The 20,559-nt window shown below is 46.3% G+C and overlaps 2 protein-coding genes across 2 annotated transcripts; one reads left to right on the forward strand and one right to left on the reverse strand.

Annotated features, from left to right (window-relative positions):
• The first annotated feature begins 3,413 nt into the window (after positions 1-3,413).
• Positions 3,414-14,864, forward strand: LOC142083947 (uncharacterized). Its single transcript, XM_075154361.1, has 3 exons — positions 3,414-3,490; positions 12,316-13,092; positions 14,708-14,864. Exons 1-3 carry the CDS (start codon positions 3,414-3,416, stop codon positions 14,862-14,864), a joined length of 1,011 nt encoding a protein of 336 aa, XP_075010462.1.
• Positions 14,865-18,102: 3,238 nt separating this feature from the next.
• On the reverse strand, positions 18,103-19,165 carry LOC142090023 (olfactory receptor 10R2-like). Its single transcript, XM_075167291.1, has one exon. It carries the CDS (start codon positions 19,163-19,165, stop codon positions 18,230-18,232), a length of 936 nt encoding a protein of 311 aa, XP_075023392.1. The 3' UTR covers positions 18,103-18,229.
• Between the last annotated feature and the right edge of the window lie 1,394 nt (positions 19,166-20,559).

Consider the following 20,559-nt stretch of genomic DNA (forward strand, 5'->3'; position numbering starts at 1 on the left):
TAGTACTGCCAAGAAAATGTTCCTCTTTCTCTCGTTGCTATATATCTTTCTTCCTCTTTACCTCACTTCTACCCTCCCTGACTGTCATATATTTCTTTTTGACATTATTGAAGAAAAAGCAACCACTTTTGTAGAACTCTTCTCTTTTCATTAGAACTCTTCTTCTTTTGGAAAGACAACATTTAATTTATGATTACATCAGGTTCAGGCTTGAAACACAGAATTGAATAAAATGTTTTACATCTTTGAGGCTGTCCTTTAGTTTGGGCAGCTGTTTTCAGCAGCAGATTTGTGATCACACTTTAGATCACACCAGAATGTGCTGAAAGCAAACCAGAAGGTGGACTTGCATCTCAAGCCTGGCAAATTGCGCTCTCATCTGAAAGAAGTAAGCACTTGTGCTCGAGGTTGGCACCTCAGCCAGGACATGTCAGGGGGTTGGCTCTTACCTTCCATGCCAACTTCCCAAAGTGATCATTTGCTCTGAGAGCTCCAAACTAGAAGGACCTCTTGACAAAGGCTACATCTCAGAAGATATTTTCTTCCACTCAGTTTTCTGGCATTAATGTTCTATTTCCATTTCTGGAATAGTTTTCTTTATTCTTCATTTCTTCTCCAGATCTATGGCATGAGGAAAAGCATACACTAACACTCAGATTTTGAGACTGCACAGTAAAGTGAGTCTTCAAGAAAATGTCATATATCTCCCTCGCAGAGATGGACACAGCTGTAGAAATTATCTTTCTCTGAGGTGAACAAACAATCCTACAGAGGAAAAGAAATGACAGGGAGACCTGGTTAGCCAAGGAGGGAGTACATGTTTCATCGCATGAGACATTGGCCACCTGCTTTACTGCGGTGTGCCTCCCGTGAGTCTATCGGTCACTGTGTTTCTCTGGAGTACAGCAATTCTTTTTTATCCTGGTAGGGCAGTGCTTTGCTGGACTATTGCTATTATCCAAGGAATTGTCTAGGGCAAATTTTGTAACAGCCGGCATAACGGAGACCATGAGACAGGATCTTCTAGAGCAAGAGCAAAATGTTCAGTTGATGCCAAAATGTCAGTGATTCCACCTGGAGTAGAAAGGCAGACAGACACACTCCTTAATGAACACAGGAGCAGGAGAACAGATTATCCAAGAAGTTTTAAGCCCCTCTTCATGATGTTTTTTAACACTTCCACAGTTGTGAAACCTTAAATGTGCATGACAAAAGCAGGATGTCTGGAGTTTCCAGTACGATTTTTGCAATTTAGCAAAAATTATGAATGGAACAGAAATAGGTTATGGACGCACATTACCACCTGAGTGATTAGCGTGAGGCTTACGTACACTATTCTACCCTGTGTTAGGAGTGTAAAGCATTCTAAAAATGAGCAGAAGTATAAACTAATCCTCCTTTTCACTTCTGGACCTGCATAACTGAGACTTAGGCTTTCATTTTTCACTTCACTGAGAAAAATAACCAAAGATTATTCTTTATATCAATGCTAAAATCAAAATGACTAGTCTAAATTAACAAAAGAAATTTAGATTGTTAAAATACTGGATGAGCTACGTAGATGGAACATTAAAAAAATACATTTAATACAAAATATCAAAAAAACAGCCACGGTTTACAGAAACCAAACTCTACTAAAAATCAGCCTGAAGTGGTTTTTGGTTTTGCTTTGGTTTGTTTTGTTTTGTTGTTTTTTTTCCCCACAAGTGTGCTTGTTTAGGGAAGTGTCATTGGTAAAACATGTTTATTTGTAAATACCTAAAATGATCCATCACCTTTGTGCACCAAAGTAATTCTGGAGCTTTTGAAAGTTCCACTCTATATCCTCTCTTAGGCACCAAGTTAAAGGATTTCAACTTTCAGAGGCTCTTCATTGACTTAAAGGAGGCAAGCCAGCACCCAGCACATCTGAAACCTGAAAACGTCTTCATGTAGGCATTAAGAAAAATAAGCATCTGAATAATAATATCCTTTTTATTTATTTATTGCCTATTACAATTTAATATTTGACTATTGCTCCAGACAATCAAAAATTATAATCATGTAAGAGAAACCATACGTAAGGTCTAAAATAAAGTAAGTAAGATAAAGCTCTTACAGAAAACCTATATAATCATCCTGTTGTAGTATGACTACTTGTCAGCTGAGAAATGCTGTCTCTTCTCCATTTCTTAACTGACCCTTATACAGAGTGAGAAAACTTCTGGCTCTTTGAAGTATTAAAAAATGGCATAGATGTGAGAATTTCAACGTTTGTTTGATCTAGGTAGCTGACTCCCACAAACTTCTGGATTTACAGGAAGACGCTCTTGCTGTTTATTTAGTCGATACATAATTTGTTGTGCTGCATCTCAAAATGCGTTGTGAAGATCGTTTGCCAGTTGGCAGTGCTGAAGGTAAATTGGAGACAGATTTCTTGACTGAATCTATAACATAGAGTGTTTCTAATTTGTAAGCAAATACAGCTACAGTTCATTCTCCTGAAAGTCTTAAGGAACGGAAATTCAATAATGCAGAGAGCAAGGCCACATCTATGGGAATCGGTAGACAGAACTTTCTGAATCAGGAAGGGCTCAAAAAGAGAAGGGCCTGAGTATAATAATATTTCCTGTAAGTTTAGTAGGAACTAGGAATATACTGTGCCTGTTAAGATCTCATACCAGTTACATCAGAAGGAGTGTCTAGAGCAGAGGTAGTGAAATTTAAGTGCTGGTACATAAAGCAGTAGTGACATCACATCCAGAATACTCTGCTTCATTGTTCTGATCACCAGAAGTGATCAGATCATCTTAAAGTTAGAAGAGTATGATCTGTTTGGAATAGGTGAAGAGAAGCGCTATCTGTAAAAACAGTTCGATATAGCTTCTGTCATACTTCAGGAGACTAAATGATCTTGTTTATCCTTGCTAGTTAAAGACAAGTAAGATTATTGTAGGAGAGTGCTGAAGAATGCCCAGGAGTAAAGGATTATAACCTAGTTTATGAATATTTTAAATCTGTAAGTTAGAAGAAAAATTTCTTACACAAGTTAAGTGAAATTCTGTAAAAGCTTTCAGATGGGAGTATCCATTGTAATTCAACCCTTCACCTACGCTGATTTTACACTTTCATCTTCCCTTTTGGAAAAATAGGCCTTTCCCAAAACACAGGTTGATAGTCATACAGAAGGTTAGTGAATTGCTATTGTACTCATAAAAACCCATGCAAAGTCAGATATCATGGGAAGGATCCATTCAATTATAAGGCACTTTTTTTTTAAACTAAACCACAAACCCACTATTACAAAAGTAAAAACAAGCAAACAAGGGAATCAAAAGAATCCTCAAACCCGAAAAACCTAGAGCAGCATTAGCTGCATCCCTAAATCTCACAGCTGCTCATCTAGGCATGAAATACACCACAATTGAGGCAACATGTGCCTTCAGAAGAGCTACGGAAGTGAAATAAATGTATCAGACCTGCTGGAATATACTCAGTCCAGCAAGCTAGAGTGAGTAAGATTGACCAGCTGACAGTGCATAAGCAGTTCTCCTAAAACTCAGCAGAACAGAAAAATTCAACAGCACAAAATAGAAGGCCATGAGCTTGGAAGACTAATAGATAAAAGGACTGCTTGGAACAATAAGTTCATCTGCTGGAAATGACTGTGAAAGCTGGTCACAGGATGTATATGGACCATTTGCATCCTGTGAGCACGATAACTTTGGGAAATGTGTTCCCAACAGAAACAGAGACAAGCTGATGCTCAGGCTCTGCTTCATCTGGAATCCCCTTATGGTTAAAGCATCTCTGGTCAGAACAGACAAACAAAAACCAGAATGCAGAAAAAGGCTGTGCTGATGATGGGAATGTGAGGCCTCTCTTACAGGAGACAGACTGAAAATCTTGTTTCATTTATTTTGGCGGAATGCTGTCTGGAAAGGGAAATGGTTGGCCTCTTATAGATAAAGAGGAGCTAAACATCAGTGGGGAATGAGTTGTTTAGATCTGCGACATCTTCTACAAAGGCAGTGACCATAGCTGGAGGAGCAGGAGAGGACGCCTTCAGCTCTTCTGCTTCCCACTCCCCATAAGGGCACCACAATGTGACACGGGCAGTTTATGAGAGTAGATAGAGCCACCATTATTTCTGGTTTATTCTAGCGCATGGAGAAGAACCAATGGTAGAAAGAGAGAGTTTCAGTCCTTTCTGCTAAGGCTGGCCCTGTATTTCTGAACACTGCGGAATAGCAAGAAATGCTTCCTGCTGCTCTTCAGGTCAAGCGGACCGTTCAGCCTGCGTCAGACCCAGGTGCAGTTTAAAGTAACCCTCTTGCAAATTATCAGATAACATTATGACTTTCCAAAGTTCTAAAAGCTTGAAGCCACAGCTCTGATGAGGCCTGAGCCTAAGAAGCCAGCACTAATGATCAAAGCTGGGTCTTAATGGTTGGAAAGTTTGAGGGCTTCCAGCTCTGATGATCAACCTGTTGATTAACTAGTTCAGTGATATTTCCTCTTGTACATCTTCTCTTCCCTATTAGATAATGCTGGTCTATTTCTTCTTTTTTCCTCTTTCTTCCTTTTCTTTTTCTTCTTTCTTTTGCTGCTTCTTAGTCTGGAATTCGGCTTCTCTTTAACCTCTCAAGTCTTCTTGTTTCTCCAAACAAGTTACCACACCTCCTAATGTACAAGTATTTATAATGGGTGGTATTTTGTTAGAAACCTCTCTGATGTTATTCAGTTCAAAGAACAAAATAACTACAGCAGTGGTATTTGACACATGTTTCAGAGCAACAGGATAGGACAAATTTCTGGTTGTCTGAGCATTGTGTCATTTAAGTCAAGTAATGGGTTCAGGATGTTATACTTCTCGGAGGAACAATGAGTTTCTGCAGCCCCTGACAGCTCTTCTTTGGGAAATTAGTTCTTCTGTTGTAAATTCCCTTCTCCCTTATTAAAAAAAAAGATTTGGGGGAGGCAAAGATCACAGCCAACATTATTTAGAACCCCTTTTATTAATTAAGAGTCATTATTGGCAGAGCCACGCAGTTATTACAGAAGTAGATGGCTATTCACAAAACACATTCTCTTGCTCCCCTTGATGCAGTTCACACACTCGTTCATAGCTACGCGGTCGGAGCAGCAGCAGCGAGGCCCAGCGCAGCGTGACACTCGGCAGCAAAAGGGTGTATTGACACACTGGTGGCTTCAGGGCAGGTGTTCAGAAAGTCCCTCAGAGGGCCCTGAGTTTCATCAGCTGTATGCCCAACCCTGCAGGCTTTGCTGGAAACAGCAGCCACTGCCCGGCAGCAGTCTGGGTTACTGTGCGTGTTGTAGGTGCTGGTGTGTGCTGCTGGTACAGGTTTGGCAGGCTGTTGGCATTCTGGGTTGACCAGGTCTTGCAGCTCCAGCGGAACTCCCGGGCTCCAGAGTCTATCAGACCTTAGGAGGTTTTCGCAGAGTACCTCTCGGCACATACTCTCCTTCTCCTTGTCTTGTTTTCTGGTAGCTTTTGCTCCATCAACAGTAATCAGTGCCTATAAGACCCATTCATAAAAACTCCCAGAAAAGGCCACTCACAGCCATCCATTGAATTTGTGTCTCTTGCTTTATTCTTCACCACCCTTTAAATTAAAAATTGTATTAAACAAGAATAGTGTGGGTGACAAGGTAACATTCTTAGTAAAGCTATAAGAGAATTTTACTTCCCTGAACCATGTGAATCAGAGAAGTACGCAGCAGAGGGTGTGTCAAGGCAAGTGACGCAATAAAAGGATGAGCTGCCTCCTGTGCTTGAGTAACAAAGGTTACAGCTTCCCATTGGTTCCTATCCACCCAGTCAAAAGGGATATTTGTTCCCTTATTTAAAGACAGACTCAATCACAAAAGAAGTCTCCAGTGCCCAAGAGTTGCTTACATTTATTTTACAAGGCTGGGACAGAAAGTAAGCAAGGAAAGCAATTCACGGGAGGTAAGAATGCCAGGTAGAGAGAACCGAGCTACCCTCTAAAAAGAAAAATGTTTAAGCAAATCAGTCACGCCCGAAAAGAAAGTCAGGAAAGACAAAAACCAGAAAGAAATATCAATACAAGCTAAAGAAAGTATGATTACAGAGCACTATCTTGCAAAACGTCTGAGAAGGAGACAGGACATGAAACTGCCTTTTGCAGGCCATTTGGAAGAGAAATGAAGACCAAAATGAGCTGCTCCTCCAGGGCTGGGCTGGCTATCTCTGTGAGCCCCAAAGACAGGCAGCTGCACAAAGGGAAGCAGGCAGCATGTACTGGGGCTGGAGCCCCTGTGTGTCTGGCTCCTGTGCTCCAGTACTCGACATACGAGACGGTAGACATGGACAAGGACATTTCAGAGCAAAGCAAAACAGCACATTTCTCCATGGCATATTCTACAGACTGTCAAAAGATACTCTGAACTGAAGAAACTCTTGGCAGGCATCACCATCTGCAAAGCAGGGGCACACCAAAGAAAGAAGTCAGTTGCCCCACGTCTCAAGAAGAGGAATATTAAACAATCAGCCCTAAGAAGGATTGCACATAGGAGTGTCACCTTCACGTGCGAAGAAAGCAGAAACTCTTGCTCCACACTGGCAAGGCAAGGAAAGGGCTGTCCTGTTTGCAAGGCTCTTGGTCTAAGGGTACAGTAAAAGCCCTTGCAACGCCATGCTGTGCCTGGGGCATGCCTCGCAGGTTTTCAGCAGCAAAGCGTGAAGAGCAACAGCCCAGTGGGAGAGAGCACCCCGTCAGTGCTGGGCACACTGCTGGACATGGGGATAAAGCTTTGCAGAGGGAGGCTTCGCAGCCCTTGCTGAGAAGGAGGGCAGGAACCTGCCTGGAGGGCAACTGGCCCTGGCGGGCAGCACCTGCCTCCGGCTCAGTTTTGCATTTGGTCTGAAAGCAGCTGAGGGGGATCTGCCCCCCAGAGGATGGGCACAGGTTGTGAGGGATGGTGCGGGTGAATGTTTCTAGAAGAGCAAAGCAATCTTCATGTCCTTTTTGCACAGTCCCAAGGGGGAATATGAGACCGTGTCTGAAATAAAAATAGGTTTTCTAACGTTATGTTGATGCTGGCAAGCCCTTATCATACCTGGCTGTCAAACATCTTATCCTACTTGATGGCTAGTCCAGCTCAATATTTGCTAATGACTACACACTGACATGCACACATCCACACAATAGGCACACTCTCCAGTCTCCCCAGTTACCAGCACCTCAGACTCACGGCCCCTTTTGACCCAGGGGCCCCTCACCAGTGGCTGGCACTCAGACCTCCATACACACAGGTGCACACAGAATAGAGAGCCCTTCACCCAGGAAAACAGTCAGGAACAAGAGTTTAAGAAGAAGACCGGAGAGACTGCGGTGATCAGGTGCAGGGCATGGCCAGACAAGTGTACTGACCAGCAACCTGTCTAGAAGTGACCAGCCCCTTTTGTCCCATTTTCCCTCTCTTTTCCCACCGTTGTTCCTTCTAGAGCACCTTGATCCCTCCCTTTCCACCTTTGGCTCTTCCCCTAAACAGCCCATAAAAAGTCTCGCACAATCTCAGAATGCTTTTCTCATGATCCCGTAATGAGTCCCATACCCCTAGGCAGTCTGTAAGGGAGTCCCTCCCTTTGACTCACCTGGTGGGTCTCACTCCCCCACAACGGGGCTGGTCACTGCCCTGTGGCAGCCCTGGGAGGAGCCGGGTCAGGGTGCTCCGGTGGCTTTGCTCAGGTTACCGGGGGTTTCCCCACCTGCCGTGTTCCTTTTGCTGAATTCTGTTCCTTTGTGTTTGTGGGGATGAGCCTTTAATCACACAAATCAACCATTTCTAGGAGGCTATGCCTTATATTTCAACCTAGGGGACACAGCAGTAGTACAACACCTACCTGGCAGCACTCTGCATCAGTCATGCAGGATGCCTATCTGTGAGACATGAATTAGCCTCTAAACCTGCCTGAACAGCTCTGCTTTACCCGTTTGCTGCGTCTCAGGCCGTGTGGATGCAGGAGCTGATGCTTTCCCTCCCCAGATACTCCACAGATGGAAAGCTGCCCACTGCTACTTCGGACCCACACTGTGAAGACCATCGTGGGTCTGCGCTGCCCATTTCCACCACACTGCTTCTCTGCCGTCCCCATCAAGCTTCTTCCTTTGTTTGTCTCAAGCCTTTTGGTCAGGAAAAAGACTTTATCACACCTCTCAGCTAGCTGAAATATAGGTTTTCCAGCAGTACAGGTTTCTCAACTTCACTCCATGATAAATTTCATGGACGCCAAAGATTTGTTTTTCACAAGAAAGCTTTTTCTGAGAGCATCTTCCACATTTTTGTTCCACAGACTGTACAACAATGATTTCAGCAGGGGAGTTACTACTGTGTAGGTGACAGAAATCAGAACATCCTTATTTAGGGTGTACCCTGGATTTGAGCTTCAAGCAGATGATGCAGGCACACCCAAAGTGCATAATAACCACAGTAAAGTGGGATGCACAAATGGAGAAGGCTTTCCACCTTCTCGTAGTGGAAGGGATCTTCAGGATGGTGTTGAGAATTAGAAGGAAAAGAGCAGTATCAAGTGAAAGAGCAGAATGCAGCCAAAACACAAATTATAACAATGACGATTTCATCTAGACAGCTCCTGGCACACACAAGCTCAAGAAGTGGTGCCAAATCATAGAGGAAGTAGTTGGTTTTATTCTACTTGCAGAAAGATAAATAATGCATGTCTCTGTTACTGAGAACAGAAACCCAGTCCACGCTGAAAAAGTTGCCAGCAGAATGCAGAACCTGTGACTTATGATAACGTGCAAGGGCCTACAGACTGAGGGATAACGATCATCTATCGCTGATGCTAGGATCATGCAATTGATGCATCAAAAGCCAAGGAAAAAACCACATCTGGATAGCATGTCCGGTGAAGAAAAGGACCTTTTGCTTTCTTACCAAATTTACTAGCATGCTGGGGACAATGACAAAGGTATACGATGTCTCTGAGAAGCAGAGAGTAGCGGGGAAGTACATGGAGAAATGGAGAGAACAATCAACCCTTATTATCACCACTATATGGATATGGCCGGTGAGAGCAGACAAGTACGTGAAGGAGAACACCAAAACCAGCAGAATTTGTGCAAGGGAGAAAGGGGGAAATCCAGTTTTCAGGAAGAATCGTGAAGAATTCTGTGACGTTGGTTTGGGAGGAGGCTAAAAAACCCTTCCCTCTGCTGCCTCCTCAGGTTGCAGACATGGTGAACTCTCAGCCCAGGAGCTGTGCTGCCTCTTCTGAGAGTGGTTCTTTGGGGCTGCATTTGTGTTTGAAATACTCCCACGGCAAGTGCTAGGGCTGCAGGCACATGTAGGCTCCTGACTATGCCCTGCCCTGAGGTTACACTCACCAGCCAAGGCATAGGAAACTACTGGCCATGGCATGAGAAATTGCCCAACATGGCAAGTAACAGTGTGAAAGGCTGACAAAAGTTACAGACAAGACCATGAAGAATGGCTGGATTTCTCGGGTTGTTAAGGGGCAGTTCATGTGAGAAATCATTGCACTTCACGGATAATTGGAGGGAGGTATTGGTGGCAAGAATTTTGCAAGGCCAACCATAGTTTGGTTATATGAGTAACACCATATAGAGCCAAAACTGCCTAGATAGTATCATAAATCTCAAATTAGGTAACAGATGTAGTAAAACCGGGAGTAGTGAGAAAAAGGGGGCAGGTTCTTTATATGGGAGGAGCTTGTGGTGCAGAATGGGAGGGATGAGGAATGTGATAATAAAGTATGCAAATCACGATCTGGACTGTCCAAGATTACCTGCTGGGCATCCCTGCCCCTGATTACCACAACCTAATCAGGACCATAAAGCAAACATTGTTCTGACCATAGAACACATGTCAAAACAACTTCTTCAGTCAGGAAGATTTGGAGAGAGCAGGATGCTTTCAGTGGTCAGCAGGGGAACATCTGAGACAGATGGGTAAGACATACTGGTATCACCATACTGATGCCCGTTGCAGGCCTGATGGTATTGGCATTCTCCTAATCACTTCCTAAAAACAACCATAAGGACGTGGACATCCTAGAAAGACTGCATTCTAGATGGGACAAAAACGGTCCGGTGGGAAGAAAACTAAGAGTGTGTTCAAGCAGAGGCCTAGGAAGGACAGTTGCAAATGTCCTGTATGGATTTCTGAAGTCATGTTTCTACCAGACTCTGTTCACTGAAGGTTTTCTTGCATGAGAATGATTTCTGAGGAGCACTTAATTTGCAGAAGACACTGAATAGGCAAGATTCTCCCATGATGCAGTTGATATCATAGCCTTTTCTTTCCATGAAGCTGTCAGCTGCTGGATTGGGTGAGGACTTCTCAAGGGGTTAAATTAGCTTTCTAACTGAGCCCTGAATGTGCCAAGGGTCTTCCGAAGGGCCAGCTGCGTGTTCTCGTTTGTTCAGGTTATAATGTACAGAGTTTAAAAAGGGAGTCATTACAGTATAAGTAACAAAGAAAAGTGTCTTCATCCAAGGTAGATCCAAGGATTTGGGCATCAAATATATCATGGAGACACATTCAAAGTGCACAGCACCACAACAAGATGAGAAAAGCGCTTAGGAAAAGCTTTTTGCTTCTCTTCAGTAGAGGGAATTTGCTTTACGATGAAGTCTTAAGAAAGCAGCATCAATAGGAATGAGCCAAATATAACCAACATGCTAAGACTGAACATGAAAAGTTCGGTTCCATTGCTGTCCATGCAAGCCATATAATCACAAGTGCCATAGAAACTTAAGTTAAATATGGAAGATGTCTCTCTTAGAGACAGCCCAAAGCCAATTAGTGCTGGAAAGGCCACCAGATGAGTACAGGCTTTGGGGTTCAGGAGAATGGGTTTGAAGGCTTCTATATTGCAAAGCACCAATCATAAGCCATTGCTACTAGAAGGAAACAAACTGAGCATGAAGAACCAGTGAAGAAAAACATCTGCATAAGGCAGGAAATAAATGAAATGGTCTTGATTTCTTTTAAGAAATTTGCCAACACACTAGGGACAATGACTAGTTAATAACAGATCTATGAAAATGAAGGAACAGAGGGAAAGAAATAAATGGGAGAGTACAGTCAATCCTTATTATTACCATAACGTTGACATTTCTGACAAGCATAAGCAGGTATATGAAGGAACACACAAGGAAGACCACAAGCTAGGCATCCAGAAAACTGGAAAATTTGAGCAGGATTAGTTCTGTTGTGAGGATTTGATCTCTTTTTCTCATTTATGCAAAAAAGTTCTGCTAGAAAGAATGATCGGAAGACAAAGGAATGAAATAATCGTATCACAGCTTAATCCATTAGAAAAGCCGATCTTTTCCCAAATACAACATTATACCTTGAAATGCTACAAGGACTGAAAATATTTCACACTTTCAAACAGTCTTTCACATGGGACTAACTCTAACACTAATAAGAGTAATAATAAATTACTGTAGCTTCTTACTTACTTGCTGCCCAACTAAGACTCCAGAGGAGTTTAAGCCATGTACCTAATAACCTTGTGCCATGAGGGTCTACACAGAAAGATAAAAATGAGGAAGCTTACATGAAAATCAAAGGAAATAAGATCAAAACGAAGGCTGGTATCTTCTGGGAAGAGAAGGTATTGTTCCCTTTACCCAAAGGTTTGTTTTTAAACATCTTTCATCACAGACCTTTGAAAATTTTGATCACATAAGTGCAACTTCTCAGACACAATGTCAATGACTTGATGAAACTTAACTCGCATGGGGAGTCCCTGCATTTCTCTCTCACACACCGGACACAAATACAGGGTATTCTTTCCAGCTAAGGGGCAAGACTGAAATGGAGGAGGGGAGAATGGATGCTGGCATTGGAACATTCAAAGTCCAGGCTTTGCCACTGCCTAATATGTCTCTACTAATGACCCTTCTGAGGTGATAGGCCTTGATGGGCAAGACCCAACGGGACCCATGTCTGGGCAGCCTGTGGCTCTGGGATGCCGTGACAGAGGGAAGAAAGTCCTCTCCCCAAGAGTGGCAACACGGGTTTGGGTTGGAGGGGAGAGGCAAGGGCTGAAGGGAGAGCTGTCGCAGGGCAGGGCCAGGGAGGAGAACGTGGAGGAGAGGAGAGCGCTCGGCCTCGTGGCAGCTCCCCCCGTGCCAAGCTGGGAAAGTTCCAAGCGCCATGGAAAAGAGGAGCAGAGCTGGGGAGCAGAGCTGCTCCCTGAGCTCACCCGCAAAGGGCGGAGCCAGGGGGGATGATGTCACAAGCGGGGAGGTGAGGTCACAGAGGAAGTCCTTTCCTATTGGTCCCCGCCACCAGGAGAGCCCTAGCTCCCGCTGCCCGGGTGAGCAAAAGCCCGAGCCTGCGCAGGAGAGGGCCTGAGCCCGAGCCCTTCTTCGGAGGGGCTCAGCCAAAGTGTCTCGGCCACAGAGAAGGCTTGGCCAGGCCGGCAAGGACAAGCGCAGGCAACCCGAGCCCGGAGACAGGAACCAGCAGCGAGGGCCAGCAAGGGAAGCAAGGGCAGGCGGGCAAGGCAGGCAGGGCACGGGAAGGCGCGGCAGGGAGATCCCTGTGGGAGCAAGCTGCCAGCAGCATGTCCGGAGAAGAGGAGGTCTGCACAATGCCTGAGCGGGAGAGGGAGCCCGAAGCGGCATGTTCTGGGGGCCCCTCCGAAGGCGCAGAAGCAAAGGCCAAAAAGAGCCGCTCCTCCCGGTCCTCCCGGGCCGGGCTGCTCTTCCCTGTGAGCCGCGTAGACAGGCAGCTGCGCAGAGGCCGCTTTGCTGAGCGCGTTGGAGCCAGGGCCCCCGTCTATCTGGCTGCGGTGCTGCAGTGGGTGACGCACAAGACCATGGATGCGGCTGGCAAGATTTCCAAGAAGAGCAAGCAGCAGCGCATTTCTCCATCGCACATGCAGGCGGCGGTGCAAGGGAGCTCTGTGCTCAAGCAGCTCCTGCGAGGCGGCGTGCCCAGGTGCCGCGGCAGGGCTGCCCCTCAAAACCGGCGCGTGGCCTCACCCTCCAAAAAGAAGACGACCAAGAGCAAGAAGAGACAACCCACGCAAAGGGCTGCACCTGCCCGTGCCACTGCCGCTGTCGAGTGAGAAGAAGGTAGCAGTGCCTGCCCCACACCAGCAAGGCAAGGCAAGGACTACCACGTGTGCCAGGAACTATGGTCTAAGGGCACAATAAAAGCTTTTGCAATGCCGTACGGGCCATGGGCCTTTTGTGCTGTGTGTCGGACTGGCGTCTCCTGGCTGGCCAAAGGCGTGCAGCTGGATGCAGACAGAAGGCTCTGCAGAGGGAGGCTGTAGAGCAGCCCTTGCTGAGAAGGAGGGCAGGAACCTGCCTGGAGGGCAACTGGCCCTGACGGGCAGCACCTGCCTCCGGCTCAGTTTTGCACTTGGTCTGAAAGCAGCTGAGGAGGGAAGAAGGGATCTGCCCCCCAAAGGGTGGCACAGGCTGTGAGGGATGGTGCGGGTGAATGTTTCTAGAAGAGCAAAGGGCCCTGGAGGTTCCTCTTGCGGCGTCCCAAGGGAGAATAGGGGGGAGACAGCAAGTGCCGCGTTTGCCCTTCCTGGGTGGGGAGGGCAGGAAAGCACTTGGGCTCGTGACAGCCAGCACCCCAATCCCCACCGCTGCCTGCCCACGCAGAGCCCGACAGCTGGTGTCTTCCACACCTTTCTTTCCATGGCTCTCGGAGAACCCTCAGGTTCCAGATCCAGCCTGAGCACACTGCCCGCCTTTCTTCCAGGTGAAGCACGCAAGGACAGGCCCTCCTGCGGCGTCTTCCCATCGCACGTGTCCCCACTCGGGACCCTGGGAAGGCAGGAAAAGCCACTTTCTGACAGAGACTGTTACTCATTTTCCCCCACTTTTCCTAGTTATTTCCACACTGCAAGGTCTTCAGGATGTTAAGTATGTATCCCATACATCTAGGCTGAAGTTAGTTTTCCCTGGAGCTCCATGGGAGGAGAGGGAAGAGAAAGGAAGGGTGCACGTGCCATAGGCAAGCGTGTTGTCTGGTTTCCATAGGCAAATGCAGTCCGCTCAAAACTGCCACAAACAGGTGACCCAGCTCGGTGCAGGATTTCATAGAAACGCAGGGCATGAAGCGCTTTGGCTCAGGGAACGGTTGAAACACACTCTTCTTTCAATCTTGTTCTACTAACACGTTCCAGAAGTGGTTTCCAGGGGAGAGCAGGGGTAAGTCACGTCCATCTCCCATTGTCTTGTCAGAGACAATAGGTAGCACATAAACACATCTCTAACACTCCTGGGAAAGTCTCTCAGTGGCACCACAAACTTCTTGTTGCTGATGTAAATGATACTGATATAAATACGGATACTATGGGGAATTTATAAAATAAACAGGTATTCCCGACTAATAATCAGTGCTCCAAATGCAACAAAGTCACCTGCCGCAATACCAGGAGATTGAAATTTTTTTCAGCGTATAGGAGCAATCAAAGGTTAAAAAAGGCATCCCCCACCGGGAAATCTGAAAATAAGCCAAGGATAACCAGTGTTTTGGTTGTCCCCTTTCCTGGGGTTGAGGTGTGTGGCGCAAGATAACCTGCTATGAGAAAGACATACGGGAGAGCATATCCTTAAGTTTGACCCATGCTGAGGCGTGTTAAATACCTGCCCTAGAATTTCTGCCTATAAAAGGAACCATATTCCGCATTCGTTTAATGGCAAGGTATTTTTTCTAGCTACGGGGCCAGACTGGAGGAGGGGAGAACAGATGCTGACTCTGAGACTTGCAAAGTCCGGGCCTTGTCGCTGCTTACAACCTCTCTGCTGGTGGCCCTGTTGGCTCAGAGGCTTCCAGTCCTCTCCGCAAGTTTGTCCCCGTCCTACGTGACCTGAGAAGAACAGCACTCGTTCTCAATCCGGGGCGTGACGGGAGGAAGCAGGTGACTCCAAACGAGAGGGGCTGTTTCCACTGCGTGGGACACAGCCGGAGAAACCTTAACAGCGGGACTGGCCCGTGAACGGGGGATGTGGGCACAGTCAAGCTTTGGCAGAGCAGAGGGGCTCAGAGGGGGCACGTTCAGACCTGCTGTAAATGGCATCAGGCATTTTCAGAGCCTTCAAGGCACGTGCAGGGAGAGAAAACGGATGCAAAGGAAGAAAGGAAACGAGCGCAGAGAGGGAAGGGGGTCAGCACACGGCTGCAGATGCCATGTTTTGGATGAAGGGGGATGCCGGAGCTATAGAGAGAATTATCACGGCCAACAGGGGAAAGTGGGAGAGCACCAAGTCCTGTATTTGCTGGGGCAAGACAGAGGGAGAGCTCGAGGTAGTGACCGGGAAGAGCCCTCTGTGTTACACCTTTCATTCATAAAGAAATGAAACGGGGCAGTCTTTCCGAAAGGGGGACCCTTGTGTCTGGAGTCTGATCACAGTTTAGCAATCCCAACCACAGTAACAAATGTTCAGATTCAGCACAACACCAGCACAAGCTGAGCTTTTATTCCTGGCAAGCTGCCATTAAAATCAACGTGTAGGTGCATTGGTGCGCGTGCCGGCAAACAGCAGAAGGGTTATATGTATTACGGACATGAGAGTGGACAGGGTCGGTAGGCACGTGGGAGACACAGCTGCAGCCCGGAGCCTTCTTCCCCCACCACGTCTGCCATGCCTGCGTTGCCATGCTTGCAGCAGCCGTGCCGAGAGACCCTCGGGCTGTGGCAGAAAGGGGGAGCTGCAGACCGGGTGGTGTTGGCCGCCCGTGGCAATGAAGGCAGAGGAGCAGAGGTCATCATCTGTCCTTGTCTTGGGGGAGGAACTGTCTGTTGTTGCGTTGGCTTTGCTCACAGCCCCGGGGGCTTCACCAAGCACTGTCTGGCGGCCCTGTGCGGCCAGCCCCTAACATCATCGCCAGCAGACATGAAATGCTTTGCAAAACACGAAGTCTTAACTTTTAACAACCCCCGCTGTGGCCTGTGTTGCAGCACAACTGCGGCACTGGGAATCACCCGTGCCACGTGCAGGAGCCCCACCAGACTTGTTATCATTGAAACGCTGACACCTTAATGACGCCTCGTGTGGCTCCTCTCGCGGCACCACGGGACCCTCCCCTGTGCCGTCCGGGCAGGCAGAGCCTCGGCCCGCTGGCTCCGTTACCCAAAGTACTGAGCAGGGCTGTGTGAACCTGAACCGTGCTCAGTTCAGGCTCTGGCAGCGTATTGCCTGCATGGCAGGTCAGGCACAGCCGCTGCTGCTGCTGTAGCATTTGTCGCCCGATCGCTGTCAATAAAAGTTGGGATTTCACCCTTTACTTAGCTCAGGTTCAGCCATCTCCTGTGGGGAGGTTGAGATGGGGAAAAAGCCCCTGATTGCGCAGCATGCCAAAAATGAGCTGCAATTTAGATGCTTAGATGCCCTTTGGACCCGGCCTTTGTTGAACTGTGAAAGGTGAAGCTCCTGCAGTCCTGGCCTGTGATGGCAATCATGCCCTGTGGTTTGAAGGAAGGTCTGGAAAGAAAGGCACCCACATCTCGTGGCTTGGCCTGGGGCAGCCATAGGGAGTCCAGGGCATCATAACAGTGAGGTGGAGCACAGGCTCACATTTTCTGGCCAAAGGGAGACATATTGTCAAGGACCTAAGCTCAGGAGGGCTTAAGCTCACAGGTAGTTTCAAAAGCAAAATGTGGTTAAAGATAAACTTCCTCGTAGTGATCCCTGTCCCTGTCCTAATGAGTCAGGGCTGGATTTTGCAGCAGTCTTTGGAAAGGAACAGGGAAAATCTTGAGGCATGCTTGGAGCAGTTAGCAAAAGTGTGTGCTCTGAGCGAGTTATTCTAACGTGGTTTGCGATGTGCTTAGAAAGAAGGTGATTTTAGCAGCGCTTAGATTGCGTGTGTGGCGGAATCGGGAGAACATGAGGTTCAAACAGCACCATTCTCAGGTGGGAAAGAGGTACTCACACGGGCGCCGAGTGACTCGGTGTTTGCTTCTAATCTTGCTGAATGTGACCGGGGAGGAGGGGCTTGAGGGAGGGAAGTGGAAATAAGCCTCGGGCATGAGCAGAAGACGACCCAGCCCCTGAGCAAGATGTTGGATCCCCATCATTGAGATATACACTACTGCTCCCTCAAACTCTAATACGGGTGTGCGCAGCCAGCCCAGCCATGAGGTAGGACGGTGTTTTGCTGGGTGGTGTAACTAGGGCAGATGGTTTCTGATAGAGCAGAATCAGAGACCGATCAACTCCCTGGCTGGACTTAACAACAGCTTTGTCTCTCTCCCACCAAGACAACAGGCGCAAGTCACAATAGCAAGACCAAGTCACTGTTGTCCTTTTCTCTGGCCGTGCTTCAGGTTTATTGACTGTGACCTACTGACATAGCGTGGAAAGGTGTAAGACAGCCAGTCTGTTTCCCTGTGTTCAGAGAACCGGTGCGTTCCTCAATCTCCCACCAAGCGACCAAGAGGAGAGGAGTCACAAGCCAACCTGTGCTCTCCGAGAGCCTCAGTTTGAATGGAGCATAAATGGACACGGAGCTAACGGCCACAGGAGCCCGGGGGCACGCTGTGCCATATGTCTGACGGAACTCCAGGAGCTTTGTTCCCTGAGGAAAGGCCATCATCAGCTGGGCTGCAGGAGACTTATACTTCATTGAAGGCTCTCCACCCACCTGGGTCATAAGGACAAGACCATTCTTCTTCCCTCCACAGGGTGGTATGAAATGAGGAACTGAATAGTGTTCTTCAGGACCACACTGGTGGTCTCAGGGCCGGGCAAGAACGATGCAGTCGTGCAAAGGAGCGTGCATCAGGATGTACCCTGCTTCAGAAATGGGATGCTGGGCCAGGTGACCCCCAGACGTCCCTTCCAGTCTAACTTCTTCTATGAGTCTGTGTGTGCAGGAATTATCTCTGGCTCTGAAGTGAAAGCCAACATGGGGATAAGAAAGGATAACAAAGGCAGTGAAGCTCTCTTACAGACCCAATTATCCAAATGGTGTAGGTACCATGCTAATCCTTTACTCTTCAGTACATCACAATGGTCTTTTCATCTCCCTTACCAGCCCAAAACAGTAAGTAATGTAGCAGGTCAGCTTTTAGCAATGCAATTTCTCCTATTACCGATTATTATAGGATTATCCAGGTTGACATCCAGCATTATTCCAAATAGAATTGTACCTTGTTTTTTCAGTGCCAAAGTACAAAAAATGCCATCTACCTAAGGGGAGAGCCCATTCACACCAGAGCTTCAAGGAGCTTCCTTTACGTCATCCATGTGCACAGTTTTCGTCCCAGGCTTTTCCGAAGGGCCAACTGCACATCCTTGTTCCTCAGGCTATAAACCACAGGGTTCAGCAAGGGAGTCACCACAGTGTAAGTGACAGAAATCAGAGTGTCCTCCTCTAGGGAATAGGTGGATTTGGGCCTTAAATAGATGATGGAGGCACACCCAAAGTGCACCACAACCACAGTGAGATGGGAGGCACAAGTGGAAAAGGCTTTACGTTTCCCCTCAGTAGAGGGGATCTTGAGGATGGTGTTGAAGATCAAAATGTACGAGAGAATAATCAATAAGAATGAGCCAAACACAACCACAATACAAATAATAAAAATTACTATCTCAATTCCATTATTCTGTGTGCAAGCTGCCTGAATGACAGGACCCATGTCACAGAAGAAGTGATTAATTTCCTTCTCTCCACAGAAAGGCAATGTGAATATAAAGTAGGTAAGTATCAGGGACAAGGTAAAGCCAGTCACCACTGCAAAGGCCACTAGCTGACTACAGACTGTGTCGTTCATGAGGAGTCTGTAATGTAAAGGTTTACATATAGCCACACATCGGTCATACCCCATTGCTGTTAGAAGCATACAGTTAGTGCCTCCAAAGCCAAGGAAGAAAAACATCTGAGCAGCACATCCAGTGAAAGAAATGGACTTTTTTTCTGTTATTAGATTTACCAGCATCTTGGGAATGACAGTAAATGTATAGCAAGTTTCTGAAAAAGAGAGAATGGAAAGGAGGAAATACATGGGGATGTGAAGGTGACGGTGAAGCCTGATAATTGTCATTAGCAGGACATTTCCAGTGAGGATGACCAGGTAAGTCAGGAAAAAAAAGATAAATAATGGAATCTGAAGATCTGGAAAATCTGAAAATCCAATCAAGACGAACTCCATCACTTTGGTTTCATTCATCGTAAAGTATCTGATCTAAAAAGAGGTCATTGTCAAAAAGAAATCTGACATGAATGGTGAGACAAGTAACAAAACCATTTCCCCTTCATAATCCCCAAAGCACAGTATAACAGCAGGGTGTAGTCCTCTGACACAAATGGGCAGTAGTTCTACAGTGAAGCAATAATAACAGTAAGCAAGAGAACTTTGTTTCCTTTTAAGTTCCCTGCTTCTTTGCAAACTCTCCTTTCAGTTTAGGAATATTATTAAATGTAGTATTATAAAACATTTCTTTGCTGTTCCTTCAGTATGAAGTAAAATGGTAAGAGAACCAAGTTTGGGATCTTACTCCGAATTCAGAGTAGCAGCTCAGCCTAACGGCACTGAACGTACAGGGTAAAAATCACTTGAGGCTTATTTGAAGCTGAAATCCCAGTGGTTTTTATCTCACTACAGAATAAAATTTGGTATTCTGGGACTAGAGGGTCTAGAAGTGCACCAGTATTCAAAAGCAGACAGTTTAAATACAGGGGAAGGAAAAGATGGTTTTATGCTTGGACAAAATCTTCACTGTTCATCTAGCATTGCAAAATAAAATCCCGCAAGCCATTTCTTTCTGTGGTTCAATATTCAGAAGCCAGTAATGTCAGATAAAACAAACTGCTGACTCATTCAGGTTCAGTATTAGTGCCAATTAGTGCCGTATATTAACCCATTTAAACACATTTTAACGTTTTAAGTAAAACCTAGCTATAATTAACAGCTTCGTCACAATGCAGAGTGACATATGAGGAAAGACAAAACCAGGGAACTGTTTCTTTCACACCAATAGTGCTGTAAGGGAGAGAAACCGGGCTAAATCCTTCATCACTGACAGTAGTCGCACCGCTCTCCTAATCGCTGGGAACTTTGTCGTTCTCAGGACCCTACAGTTCAGCTTACCTACATGTCTAATATCAGAAACCGAATGCTGATTTGCAGAAGCTGCTGGAATTTCTTACCTAAAGAAACATACCTTAGTTGACAACTCTAAAATCACAGATTGATGCAAACTTTGCTCAGTCTTGCCATTAATTTCTTTCCTGAGATGTCACTAGCAGTCTTCCCTATCACCCTGGCAAGGACTGGAAAAAAAAGGGGATAGACATCGTAACTCCAGTCCTACTAGGAGAAAAACCAGCTGTTAGCAATGCAGGGTATAGAACAAGTCTTCTGAATACCTGCAATTCAAAGAAGTCACACCTTTATACATCCTGTGAGACCTCTGGGGCATAGTCTTTGTGGTAAATCAAAAGCTGGGACTAATTGGTAACAGTATCATCAGTGGGACATAATAAAATAGGATGAACTTCACAGTTTTACTTCATAAATTAAAGAAAACAAATGAAGAAAAGCTTCAATGCAATTGTAACTAA

The sequence above is a fragment of the Calonectris borealis genome, chromosome 1, assembly GCF_964195595.1.
Source record: "Calonectris borealis chromosome 1, bCalBor7.hap1.2, whole genome shotgun sequence".
Lineage (NCBI taxonomy): Eukaryota > Metazoa > Chordata > Aves > Procellariiformes > Procellariidae > Calonectris > Calonectris borealis.